The sequence below is a fragment of the Magallana gigas genome, chromosome 2 (assembly GCF_963853765.1).
Source record: "Magallana gigas chromosome 2, xbMagGiga1.1, whole genome shotgun sequence".
NCBI classification, from domain to species: domain Eukaryota; kingdom Metazoa; phylum Mollusca; class Bivalvia; order Ostreida; family Ostreidae; genus Magallana; species Magallana gigas.
The window spans coordinates 6,178,174-6,192,615 of NC_088854.1; the positions used below are offsets into that span (position 1 = coordinate 6,178,174).

Below are 14,442 nucleotides of genomic sequence, written 5' to 3' on the forward strand. Positions count from 1 at the left end.
ACCTTAAGACATGCAAACATACATAAAATACAGTTCGACCTGTTAATTCAAGAATGCACATTTTGTCTCACGCGTAAGAATTTCGATCGAAAGATTCATTCAGTAATACAGTTGACCTCGATGAACTGATTTCAATCATAAGAAGATGCTCCATGAACTGACCTCGATCTATTGATTTTGCATAATAGTAGCTAGGAAGACGGCTTGATTTATAAACAAGGTTACGTTATAATGCGACCTCAATAGCAAGTTTAGATGGCATTCGATGTCTTTCAGTCGCATTAAATTATTTTAATACAACTCTTTCTTTGTATACGTGTTAATGCTCTTCGAAGAGCCCTACTCAGTATTCTGAAGAAGAAGATACATTAACATTTAATAATTACGTTAAAAATACAAAACTAGACAAGGAGTGTACGAACGGCTTTCCCCAAATTTATTTCAAAATCAAATTTGTTGACGGTTTATAATGATGAAATTATGGTGTGCAGATTCAAAACATTCTATATTTTTAAAAAATACAGCACTTTTTTAATTATTTTACATCAAACTGATCATGTTGATTCCTTCTAGCTATCAATATATCATTATTGCCGATCCTTCCTTTAAAAGGAATACTTGTTTGATTTCTTATCATTTATCTACTGTGTTGGATGTAGTGCCGCCGGGGTCTATAAAAAGATACAGACGTTATGTACCCTGTATGAACGACGCACGTGTTCCATGCCCATGCGAAGTAAGGCAGTACTATCTGTGCAAAATAATACGGATATCTGGATTTTCTTGCAAAGATTAAATATATTTTGTGTTTTATTGATTGTAGTTTCCTTTATTTTTTTACAAACATTTCACTACAATGTGTAGTTCATGCATTGAGAAGTCCGTGCAACCTAAATGCTCTATCGGAATTCATGTCAGCTTTAATAAGTGTTTTGTTTTCCCAAGTACTATCAAAATTTTTATTTCACAAGAAGGGGCGCTCTTGAATCAAACTACTGTAGTACTAACAGGAGCTGATTTTATCTTTCATAATTAACTATAAAATCAATGATATGTTATTTTGTATGGCAAGTAGTTTTTAATCTGTGTTTAAATTACACACATTTTTATAATATAAATTCTCGGACTTCCGACAAAAAAATCGATAAAACCCCATACAATTCATGTTGTGTAATATTTAAAGTTAGAATTAATTCCATCAAATTATGTATGAGTAATCGAAATATTTCTGAAAATTGTATGGATCTAAGCATTATCAAACTCTTGTCTCGTTAAACAAGATGATCGGCTGTCTCCGTTAATCTCCGACAAGCAAGAGAGACTATGATTTACGGAGACGAGCGTATGGATGCATACTATGGCGTAGGAATACATTCCACTACAAAAAATATCCAAATTGTTCGTACTATTTAAAATCTGACTATTTTCAAGGTATTCGTAATATGTTTCTTCGAAAAACAATGGTTCAGCATACATTCAAGACCTAAGTCTTGTCCGCGGTAATGATTTGTGCTTATGTCCAAACACTGTTTCACTTTCGGTTTTCAAGAGTAACTGCATAGGAGAGTTGATTAAAATCAACTCCCAAAAATCGATGTACAGTACCGATCAGACCCAACCTAACACCCCGGGTTTACTTTTTGGGTTTACTTGGGGTTTTCTTTGGGTTTACTTTGGGTTTACTTTTTGAAAATTTGGGTACACTCGGGGTTTACCCTGGGTTTACTTTGGGTTTACTTTGAAATTCCATTTGAGGTCAACTGTATGCACTGAGGTGTGAAGCAGACTCGTACTTTATCTTACCATCCTACTGCCTGTAATTCCTACCCTTTGTATATTCCGAATACACAGTTGGCGTCTGCTTTCAGGGATATACTTCTGACTGGGTTTACTCTCTGTGTCCACTCTGGGTTTACTTTGGGTTTACTCTGTGTCCACTCTGGGTTTACTTTGGGTTTACTCTGTGTCCACTCTGGGTTTACTTTGGGTTTACTCTGGGTCCACTCTAGTAAACCCGAAGTAAACCCAGAAAGTAAACCCAGGGTTTAGTTCGGGTTTACTCTCTGTTAGATTGGGTCTGATCGGTACTGTAAATCTTACATTTTATCTCGTCCAATTTAACAGGGTTTTGGTTGTCGTGGCCATTTTTAGGCTATTTTACGTTCTTTAGGTTTAAAAAAATGTTTAAATTTTAAAGCTGAAAAATTTGGATATTTTAATTTCCTCAATGATAGTTTTTGGCTAAAATATCATGCTTGTTTAAACCTATGAAAGTGCGAATTTCAGACAATTTTCAGTCCGAGAGAAAAAAAAAACAAAAAATATCCTTAGCAAGTCGATATGAGAACAAGTTAGTATTACCAAAGAGGATTAACGAGATTTATCAGAAATCTTAAAACATTTGCATTCAATTAACTTAAATCAAACAGCTTATTTATAAAATAATATTTTACAGATTTCATTGCCATAATTCCTGGAATAAAAAGCATCGATTTTATTTTTCATAGACTGTCCATTAGACATTGTTTTCATCATGGAGGATACAGATGAACTAAGTGCTACGGAATTTAACGACATGAAAAGCTTTTTTGTGAGTTTGGTGTCCCGTATGACCATTGGAGACACTGCAATTAAGATAGGGGTTGTGACTTACGCTGATGGGGCCACCACTGCTTTCCCGTTGAACCAGTACTCTACAGCCAATGGAGTCATTATGGGAATCACTAACATTAACCAGGGAAATAATGCCTACAACAGGAGCAGCCGTTACGTGGATAGAGCCCTGAAATATATTCAGATGGAATTCTTTACCACAGGTAATGGGGACCGTTCTAACGCCGCCAACTACTACATTCTTCTAACTGGTGGACCGTCTGCCGGAAATAAAGCTGCTGCATTTGGATCGGCAATTAGATCTATAGCCTCCAGTAATATATTCATTGTCGGTAAGATGTTTATTTCCTAAACGAACAAGTCGAAAAGAAATTCAATTGAATTTACTTGTAGAATGCTATCGGCAATATTTTCAGAAACTTCATTTAAGAATCACAATAACGCCTAATTACATTTGAACAACATTTTTCATTTATTATTACATGTGTACTGCTTCAAAGACAAGTATGTTTTAAGCATCATTTATAAAATGGATATACTTTCTTAAGAATAATGAAAAGAGATCATTCTAAAGTAGCGTTAATTTATACCTCTAAAAACGACTTTGATTTAGGTGTAAACATTTCCTCGAGTGATGACTCTGAATTTCTTGATACTGTGGATGACGACAAATACCTGAAGGCCGTCAACTTTTCTGTTCTTCAATGTATCAACGATGTGGTCGTTCCCAATATCACTCAGTGTCCAGACTCGGTCACCCCGGCTAGTTTAGTCTCTCCAAGTAAGCTACGAAAGTCCAGAAGTTTATCTTCTGTAAACGAATTTCACATTGGGTCAACAGAAATATTTGTTACAAAAATTGTATCACGTCAGGCCTATAAAATTTAAATTTCAGGTTGCCAACTTGATATCGTTTTTATCATGGAAAAAACAGAAACGTCTTCCCATGAGAACTACGTGTTCCTGAAAAGTTTCTTCTCCAACATAGCACTACAGTTGGATGTATCAAGTAGCACTATACGTATTGGAGTCGTTACGTACGACACAGATGCGTACACAACAATCGCCCTAGATACCTACATGACACCTACAGATATCAGCTACCAGATTCTGAAATTACCGGAAGGTACAGGCAAAAGAAACATGATCGACAAAGCTTTGATTCACACCAAAGATAACTTCTTTACAGCAGCTAATGGAGACCGTGCGAGCGCTGCTAATTATTACGTGTTCGCCATAGACGGAGTAAGAAGTGGTGCCTCTATCCAGGCGGAATATATTATGAAAGGATGGCCCAGCACAGTGTTTGCTATCGGTACAATAATTTTATGTTATTAAGTATCATGCTGCTTTAAATTAAACATTTAAAATAAATGTATATGTAGGCACTTTATTGTCTCTCTTTGTTTCATAAGCTTCAAAGAGCATTTAATTTTTAAAATAGATTGTTCTTGAATTGCTATTGGTATGATAATTTGATGTTAATAAGTATCATGATGTTTGAATTGAACATTTAAATCAATATCAATTGATAATATCTTATTTATATTTCTGTTTTTTAAGTTGTAAACGTTTTAGCAAGAATTGATTTTTAACGATAGATCGTTCTGTCATTGTAGATATAAACAGTGGTTATGAAAAAGAGTATAGAAGAACAGCGGGGGATAATAGTCGATATTTTTATGCATCTTCTTATGCGAATTTATCCGCCATCGAGTCTGACGTCATCGCAGCCATTACGAAATGTCCTGTGCCACAACCAGTGACGACAACTGACGGTTCTCTCATGTTCGCTGATGTCTGTAAGTTGCTGTGGTAAAAAGTAATTAAATATAAAAATAGTTTAGTCTTTATTACTAAAAAACGCAGTTGCTTAATTATGATTACAGCTAGGAAGACTCGTTTTCGTTTATCAAATATCTACACAGATGCACACCTTTTTAATTATTTACTATTCTACAAAATGATTAATGGTTAACACCACAATACTTCTTAGATTCATCTTTAACTATATTCTCCAACGAAACATACATATAACCTTAGGTGTAATTTATACTGTCTGCCATTATGTTCTTCTTATTACAATAGCTTTATTTCGCTAACATTTAAGTATTGAAATAATCTTCATGCAGAAATTAGCAATTCACTAAACTTATCAATTCTTAAGTCAAAGCGTAAAAAAATAAAATATACCAAAATCTTACAAACGGTTTAGTTTTGGCAATAGGTACGAAAATATTTTTTTATGTCAATTATTTTTGTGATAGTATCAAATGTATTTCTATATGTATTTATTATTTGTCAAAATGATATATTTATAATCTGAGGACAGATTAAAAAATTTCCGGGGGAGTATGTTATAGTATCAAATGTATTTCTATATGTATTTATTAGTTTTATCTATTTCATTATCCGTTTTGTTAAACACAGTCTAAAATTTTAAATAACCGCCAATTACACTGCGCAACTGGATTGAGTTGGCTGAGTAAAGTCTTTCGTTTTTCATTGGTTCTCTAATTTGATTGGTCTTTCTCATTTTCATTATCCAATAAATCTAATTTTCTATTTGATATAAGTAACCGTTCATACTAAGTAAAATTAGGCAGTATTTAATTTTCAACATCGTCGGTCAATCCAGCGTGTATCGGCTGCATCTTGTGGTCAATGCTTTATTTATCTGTTTAATAAATTGACTGAAACCATTAACTGCCTCCTTTCTGTCGGTTACTTTTAAAGCTAGTAATTTAAATGTTCACTTATTTAGGATTTTGAATCGAGCCGATGCTCAAACTGAATCTGAATAAAATATTCATTTTTTTCTCGATTGTGTAAGATACACTTAATAAGGAGGTGAACTTTTTAAGCAATTTGTAAAACGACATTATTGTACATTTTTCATATCAATTATATTTTTGATAGTTCTGACTTATATAGTTTTGAATTTTTCATGCAACTTATATTCAATTTGTATTTTTATAACTTATGTTCACAGTTATATTAGAGCTTCTAAGCGTTTTTCATTACCTAAAAACACACTTCTTAAACATATTTAGTTATAATATGTTTACTTACTAATAAGTACTCTTTTTAATTACTGTTCTTCCCAAGTGGGATGAGTCATGAGAACTATATTGTAATGTTTGTATGTCTTTAAGTATGAATAAGGGTGGTGGGTTTGTAAACGTGCATATAAGTTGACCAACAAATTATCTTTCAATTTATGTATGGTAGAATTCAAGATTATGATTTATATTCAACTATCCCTTGTCTTGTTTACATATTTAATATTGATAGTATATCAATCAGTAATATATTCTATAGATTACTGCTTGACATTGTAATTTTGAGAGGGTTTATGTAAGCTGCCTGTTACCCAATCCATCTGAATTTTCAAGTTAAATTAAATTGCACTCTTTTGATATTTGTTTAGCTGCTCCTTGCTTAAACAGTCTCATCTATCTTTACCCGGAAGACCTTACAGAAGGAAAAGACGGCGGACAAAGTATGTCGATTTATTTTCTTATAACTCTTAACAAAAAAATTTTGTTTCAAGAATATTTTTCCATTGAACTAAACCTTATCGCCTAATTTTCAATTTTAAGTCCGTCAAAATTTATCGTGTTCTTTGGTTTTGTAGATATGATGTACTTGATGACTGATTTTGTGTATACCATAACAAGTTGTTCACGCATCACTTCATGGGAATTCTCCCATTGGAAATCTGGATACATTGACTTCATGGTCTGGAGGCCAAGTGGTAGTAATTATAAACTGGTGGCTTACAACACTATCTATGTTTCAGGTACATTGTTATGTGTTCCTTAATATCAAATCAGTTCTTTGAATTAAAATGAAATTCCTATTTTAAATAAGTCTATATTTGGATATACAAAAGTAGCTGCTCTAAAAATGTTATTGATAAGTTAAACCTGAATATATTTGTGAATCACACTTAGACAAAGTAATTCTTTACTTCGTACCTAGTATCCAAGCATAGAAAATCAGAAGTTTGACAAGACTTTATGCATGAAAGATCCAATATATTGTAATGAAGCATGAATTAAGCATTGTCAATTACCTGCACAGGTAAAAATACTACAACATACACGGTGGTTGAGTACGAGAGGATTGCTGTTCTAGATGGTGATCTGATCGGGTGGTACGTTTAGCTTTTTATTAATCGGAAAAGACTTATGATCACGTTTTGTGAAAAAAAAAATATATTCAAACAAAAATAAGAGGGAAAGAGTCAAGCAGTAAATGTGGAACTTCCCTCATGTAGCAACCCCTCAATTGATACAATTCTTGTAGATTTTTAATTTATATTTCGGATTTTCTATTTCTATGTAAGTAAATTTTATTATGCACCTCGTTAATTGCCTTGTTAAATTTATTCTTTTATAAACAAGAATATATCAAAAAATAAAATCGTATGATTTAATTGTGAACAACGTTTTTTTTAGAGAATTATAAAATTGTTGTCTTTCAAATACACCCAGGCGGAGCAAGGGAGATAATTTAGTTACAAGTGGGCCATGTTTAGGACCATGTGCGGAGGGATACAAAGTGACACCAAACAATGTTCAAATCGGAGAGGAGTTCGATTGGAAAAACTCGGGCACGTCGATCAATGGAACTGCATATGCTATTAAAGCATGCCTAGAAGACAGTAAGATTTATGATCAGTCAAAGGCTTTGAGAACCTATATGGCGGTGCAACTGTGTTTAATGTATATTTTCTAATAAAAAAAAATTGTACTTTAATCTAGATATGAACTATGTATATTCTCTTACTATTTTTCTTGCAGCAAAACTTTATGATAGGATTTGTCTATATAATTTTTATTTTAGTATTCCCCTAATCAGGGTTTTCAATTATAATTATTTCAATGCACATCAATTGTAGTGAGGAAAGTTTTAACGAAAAGAAATTTAATTTTGAATAAATTTAGAGATGATACTCTTAATTCCTGTATTGTTTTTACTCGAACACTTTGAAAAAACGCATTTCTTTCCAATTTCCTCTCTGTTATTTGAAATTTTACAACTGTTTCCGTGTTTTTCATATTCCAGATACAGCAATATCATTTTCTACATCGACAATCAGCGCAAAGATACCTGACCACTTACCTGTCGGATCTTTTGTGACGTTACTGGAGCCAGACGGTGCAGACTACGCTGAAGTCGTTAATTATACCGTCTTGCAACACTCCTCATATTCAAATTCTATGGAATATTTCACGGTGGACGAAACATCGGGTATTGATCTTATTCAAAATATCCATTTCTTCTTTTTTTGTTATATGTTGATTTGAAATTGAGGGATATCGTTTTCTTCAGGCCAAATAACAGTGGCTAAAAGATTCCTGAAAGCCAAAGTGAAGAGTGACTATGCCTTCCTTGTCAGGGCTAAAGATTCTTGTAATACCACTGCAACGGCGACAGTTTCTATTCAAACACAGAATATGGTAAGCTTTAAGATTCTCTTGTTGATATTAGCATGCGCATGAAAGTATGTTGAAACATTTTCAGCAGACATGTAACGTTTGATTATTTTTTTTTTGTTTACCTTGAAACAGCTGTTTTATGAATTAATATAATTACGAAGTTGCTCTTTTCACCTTACCAATGGACTTTAAACTTGCCTTCATGCCATACTTTTATACGATTGTTGAGTAAAATAAAATGATAAAGTTATCATCAGATAACCACTAGTATTTTGCTGATTTTCGATCACCACTCGTATATAAAACTCCTGTTTTATGCAACTTATTTTCTTCTGTTAGTTCAAAAGGATCATTTGTATATTGGCCTATAGATAAGAACTTTTTCCTGGAGTAAATAACTTATAAAAATCGAAGTACATTTGATAATTTCTACTGTAGATTTTTTCAAATTTTCATTTAGACACCTAGCATATTGTGCTTATAATTCTAAAATTAACCTTCAAGGTTGGCTAAAAAATCATTTTTGCAGTAAAACGCTCTTGGTCACTATACATTATGAGAACTAAAACCTTAGAGTTTACTGTGTGTGGCCTAAAATCAAGAAGAGGGAAATCGATATGCTTTCTGTAAAGACAGACACCAATATCGGTCCTATAGGTCAATTTTTTTTTTGTTATATACAAGTGATCCTTATCATCGAATGTCCTTTCTTTCGATCAAGTCTTTTATTATAACCTGGTGACCATTAGGGCCTATGCGCGTCTTTTGTATTTGTTAATAAATACAAAATTTACAATATGACAACTGTAGGAGTATGAACTGATATTGTTCGTAACTTTTTGGGTGATTTTTTATTCAAGCCCCCTGAAGTCCTTGGTATGCCAAACGTTATCTCCATAACCGAGGAAACTGAGGGAGATGCAAAATTGTACACAACAATTGTTGAAGATCCCAGCGGGGATAGCGTTTGCTGTTCATTAGAGAGTACGTTACCGAAGACGAACAATTTTGTGGTTTTCGGCAATGACACAGGAATCCGTGTCAATTACTCCATCATGGCCAGCGAATCACCTGCATTTTCTTACAGACAATATAATTCTTACATCGTAAAGTTATGTTGTGATGACGACGAAGACAAATCTACCGGGGTACTTATTGTCAACATCAAGAAACCCAACAAAACAACAACGTATGAGCCACCAGGTAAGCGTTCCAACAGGTATAGTTTGATTATCTAAACAATTTATATACTATTTGACATTCAAATTTTATGAACCAATTTAGATCAGACATCAAAATGAGACATGTTTTGCATTTCAAGTAAGCACTGAAATTGATACATTTCAAAGAAATCAAATTTTTACTTATCCTACAGTTTAAGTCCATCAAAAGATGATTAATAATCTAATAGATATACATGTAGATATATCTTTGTAATTCATAATACAGTGGAATCCAAGTGAATTGTGTATATCTGTAGGTTTTTATAAACATTATAGTTACATCTGTGTATATTTGCAAACAAAAGAAACTTTCAAAATATTGTTTCATATGCAAATTTGATGGCATGACATATTACCAACAGCTTTATCAAATCTCACTGAATAACAAAATCTAAAAGGTAACACTATCAAATCTAAAAGCTCTTTGAAGATGTTATTTTATGAATAAATGACATCTTGTGTGTTCAGCTCGTAAAATATCTTTTATAATTCGCTCTTTACACATCCTGCTGATATCTGTTTTCAGGGTGGTTCATGCTCTCAATAGGAATATCGTGTGTGCCTATTTTCCTCATGGCATTGATGGCGTGTGTTGTGCTCATCCAAACTATGTTTGTACCAGAAGAATTGAAGAAAAAATAAATTACTTTCCACCTCTTAATATACAGCTTAATTTGAACCATCGGTATTCAGATTCTTCTCTCATTTTTGTTTATATTGATTATTTTCTTATTTCATATTTAGCAAATGTATACATTGACATCGTGTGAGTTGTGTTACACTTTTGTCTATATTTCTATGAAATATATAATTGAACTGCTTTTATCTTATTAAAAGTCTAACCAGATAGATATGGTAAATACTAATTAAATATGTCATGACATGATAGTGCCAAAGTTAATATTATGTACTGTCCCTCCATTTACATAAAATGTTCAATAACATATATTTTACTCTCTGGTTTTTGTTTGACAATTTAGTTGATGATTATAGATATAATTGCGCGTGGTACAAGTAAATTAAAAGTTTTATTAATTTGCTTTGTGTTAAAATAATCCAAAATATGATTTTTATTAATACACAATAGTTTATAAAAAAATCTGTACATATTCAACGACAGAAATCCCTCGTGAATATCAATAATTGGAACTACTTCCGGTTTTGAGCAAAATTGATGAATAAAATTTTAAACCCCCCAGTACATTATAGAATTGATACATCTATCATCAGTAAAAATTTCAAAGCGATATCTTTAAAGTTTATGGAGATTTCTTCCGGACAAAATTACTTTTTTAAAAATTAAAAATGACCGCCAAATTTGAACAGAAGTGACGTAAATGATGAAATGAGTCTGTGTCATATTTCTATATGTCTGAGTCTGTGAGATAATGCTAAATGTTTGAATCTATGACATGTAACTAAATGTTTGAGTATATGAAATCTTCCTAAATGTTTGAGTCTGTACGTTATTGCTTAAATATTGCTAAATGTTTGAGTCTGTGAGATATTGCTAAATGTCTGAGTCTGTGAGATATTGCTAAATGTTTGAGTCTATGACATATTGCTAAATGCCTGAGTCTGTGAGATATTGCTAAATGTTTGAGTCTATGACATATTGCTAAATGCCTGAGTCTGTGAGAAATTGCCAAATGTTTGAGTCTGTAAGATATTGCTTAATGTTTAAGTTAATGACATGTTGCTAAATGTCTGAGTCTGTGAGATATTGCTAAATGTTTGAGTCTATGACATATTGCTAAATGCCTGAGTCTGTGAGATATTGCTAAATGTTTGAGTCTATGACATATTGCTAAATGCCTGAGTCTGTGAGATATTACTAATGTTTAAGTCTATGACATATTGCTTTGTTGGAGTCTATCATGAATCTGTGATATATTGCTAAATGTTCGAAACAGGTAAATATATTGTTGTTGGGGGAAAAAACCAATAAAATCAATGCGTAATTACAAATGTTTTGAATTACATCTCGAATCAATTGTTCTTTTTATGCAAATTTTTAAGCGGTTTTACTCATACATGAACCTAGTTTTATATATATATATATATATATATATATATATATATATATATATATATATATATATATATATATATATATATATATATAAAGCAACACTAATTGCAGTTATATTTTTTTTAGTTTTCTGATGTTTTGCAGTTAGTGTTGCTTTTTTGGTTTTTTTTTTTGCTTTTTTCTTTTATTATATTTTCACCGGACACTGAGAAAAATATACTTTTGGGATATATATATATATATATATATATATATATATATATATATATATATATATATATATATATATATATAAATATATATATATATATATATATATATATATATATATATATATATATATATATATATATATATATATATATATATATATATAATGCAGTCGTTATTTGCATTGAATTGCTTTGTGTTATTTTTTATTTATATTGAATTTTTTCAAAATAAAAGTATTTGTCTCGAATAAAAATAAGAATTTGCTTTCACAAAAATGATTTTCATCTGCTGTGCCCGGCTTAGTATTAGATACTATGACCTCGGCCTTTAAGGTTTTCTGACCATCTTGCAAGAATTAAAAATAGTGTTACCTTTTAGTATTTAAGGGTAGTTTCTGTTATTCATGTTTCACATAATGCAAAAGACCAGATTCATCTATGAATCAGATTTAATTTTGTACTTACATAGTTTTATCAAGAACTATAGCAAGGAACTGAGCAAAAAAGTTGAGTTACACCATTGTCTACCTGTTGAGTTACACCATTGTCTACCTGTTGAGTTACACCATTGTCTACCTGGAATCCGCTGAATAGTCCACCTATTAGCCTACTACTCAACTAACTCAAGTATCCTAGAGAGAGCTTGCAATTGGCCATAGCGTCATAGACCTGTGGTCTGGCATAGCTGTAGGCGGACAGGGCGCCGCCGTATCCATTGGCTGTGACGTAATCAGCACAACCAGCAAAGACAAGCAGACAGATCGTACACATGCAAAGGAGATCCATTATGTTTACTTTGTATTATTTCAAAAAGATAACTCTTTCAATTAAAAGAAAATGCATACCATGTAACGAGATTAAATACAGGGATTGTATCGTACTATTTTTAGAAAAACAATTCTTTAAATTCTTATTCTATCTACAATTTTTACATGAAATCAATCTAATTCTTTTTTATAATAATAGAAATATCACCATTATACTCTGGTTGTAGAGACCTCTAACTGAAAGGACCAAACAAAAGTCTGTGTTATGCAGTGTGTATCTTTGACCGTGACGTCACTTTCCAATTCGAGGCTTGCGATGAACCACTGATGTCACGAAGGTTTGAAACTTCCCCAAGTGGGTAGATACACTTCAGATCCGGGGTCTCGGTTCGACTGACACACTCATCATAATTTGTCTTATAGCATAACATTAACCAAAATGAACATTGGAAACTTTGATACAAATGTAGTTTGTTGCTGTCTTTACAAATTTATCCTATCGTGATACTGTCATGTTGTAAATTTTGAATTTACCGGGTGTCAGTAAATACAAAATTTACAACATGACAATACTTGGTTAATTTTGAGGACTTTTTTGCAGTATGTCCATAGCTGTTGATAGAGTATGAATTGATATTCACAAAGGCATCTTATGTGTTATTACCAATGTATTTCAAGATTTTCAATGGTTTGCGGGTAACCTATATATATGTAAACAAAAAGCTTAAAATGTATTTATACATATACAGTATATGTCTTCTAGTGATACTGTCAGTGCTGTATACAACAGGGCTAATATATGTGCCCTCTTTTTTATATTGATGACGTACATTATATAAATAGTGCCTGTTTGGGAGAATACCTATTGAAATTGGCACCCCGAGAAACCCATTGTCAAGCGATGCGAAGCGGAGGTTGACAATGGTTTTCGAGGGGTATCAATTCCAACAGTTACCCTCCCAAGCAGGCACTATTTATTTTATTATACTTAACGTCTTATTTTTAAAGAAAATTTTACTGTTTTTATATAGAAATGAAGTGAATTATACGGCGAACCGTACGCGCATAATTTACGCGCATGTAACAATTCGTTGTGTTACCCGTTGCCAAGTGTGTTGCTAACGCTGAGGGTAATAGAACGGATTACCAACTGCTTCTAAACCAATCAGATTTCAGTATTTAACATGAAAGTATAATAATATATATTGGTACATGTATATTAAAAATACGATTTCACTTATTTTTCATTTTTGATCTTATTTTCATTAACCTAAACTCCAATTGAAAGCTAGTCGATAAGCATAACAATATATAAATCGCTAATTAAAACATATTCTATTCTGCATACCTGAGATCCCCTGTCATGTGAAACACGCTTAAAACAAAAGTGGTTATATACTCTCTAGACAATGGTGATTGGTCTATCATTTCGTATACATTGTATTTAGCTTATTCCAAAACTGCATATTAAGCGGGTGCAAAAATGCCACCTTTGCAGTAGCATAATTATCCGGCACAGTGTTTAAGCCTTTCCATTAAACGCGATATATTCATAACAACATGGTACAAACATTCAAAAATATCAATTGTAAAAGAGTCGATTCTGTAATTCTGTGACAAGGTCTTTATGCATCAAAAGACAAAAGTTAATTGCGCGATCGTCGCGAGCGCTAGACATGGTATACACAGGACGAGTAAACGAATGTCAATCATTTTGTAACACCCAATCTGGGGCCTCCATTCAGTTGATTGACAGGGTTACACTGACCAGGTAAATTTGAAGGCGGTGCTTATTTTCTCGGTCTTTAAGGGCGAATGTCGTTGCACATATGCCTTTTACTTCGTTTGTTTGTTTGTTTGATTGTTTTGTTTTGTAATTTATAAGCCCGAGGAATCAAAAATGATGATTGGCATAATCTACCCACAATTTATTAGGATATTTAGACAAGACTCGTCATCTATATTTTCTTAGAGGGAACTAAAGAAATCAAAGCTTAAATAAAAAGGCAAAATTATTAAACTTATCTAAGTCATCGTGACGCTTGCGATATAGAATATTAAATTATTCAATTGAATATCATTGCTAAGTAAAAATGTCCTATGCTGACTTAAAAACAAATGTAGGTATATAATTCATGTAAAACATTA

The 14,442-nt window shown here is 32.3% G+C and overlaps 1 protein-coding gene across 1 annotated transcript in view; it reads left to right on the top strand.

Annotated features, from left to right (window-relative positions):
- LOC105331269 (collagen alpha-3(VI) chain) overlaps window positions 1–11,335 on the top strand; it is a 30,787-nt gene extending 19,452 nt beyond the window's left edge. The window contains exons 10-21 of the mRNA XM_034447198.2: window positions 2,508–2,945; window positions 3,227–3,394; window positions 3,509–3,928; window positions 4,233–4,415; window positions 6,044–6,115; window positions 6,251–6,415; window positions 6,700–6,772; window positions 7,113–7,282; window positions 7,687–7,872; window positions 7,954–8,081; window positions 8,921–9,263; window positions 9,810–11,335. Of these exons, the coding sequence (XP_034303089.2) occupies window positions 2,508–2,945; window positions 3,227–3,394; window positions 3,509–3,928; window positions 4,233–4,415; window positions 6,044–6,115; window positions 6,251–6,415; window positions 6,700–6,772; window positions 7,113–7,282; window positions 7,687–7,872; window positions 7,954–8,081; window positions 8,921–9,263; window positions 9,810–9,925 (2,462 nt within the window). The 3' untranslated portion in view covers window positions 9,926–11,335. The remainder of the gene's footprint in view (window positions 1–2,507; window positions 2,946–3,226; window positions 3,395–3,508; window positions 3,929–4,232; window positions 4,416–6,043; window positions 6,116–6,250; window positions 6,416–6,699; window positions 6,773–7,112; window positions 7,283–7,686; window positions 7,873–7,953; window positions 8,082–8,920; window positions 9,264–9,809) is intronic.
- Window positions 11,336–14,442: the final 3,107 nt, after the last annotated feature.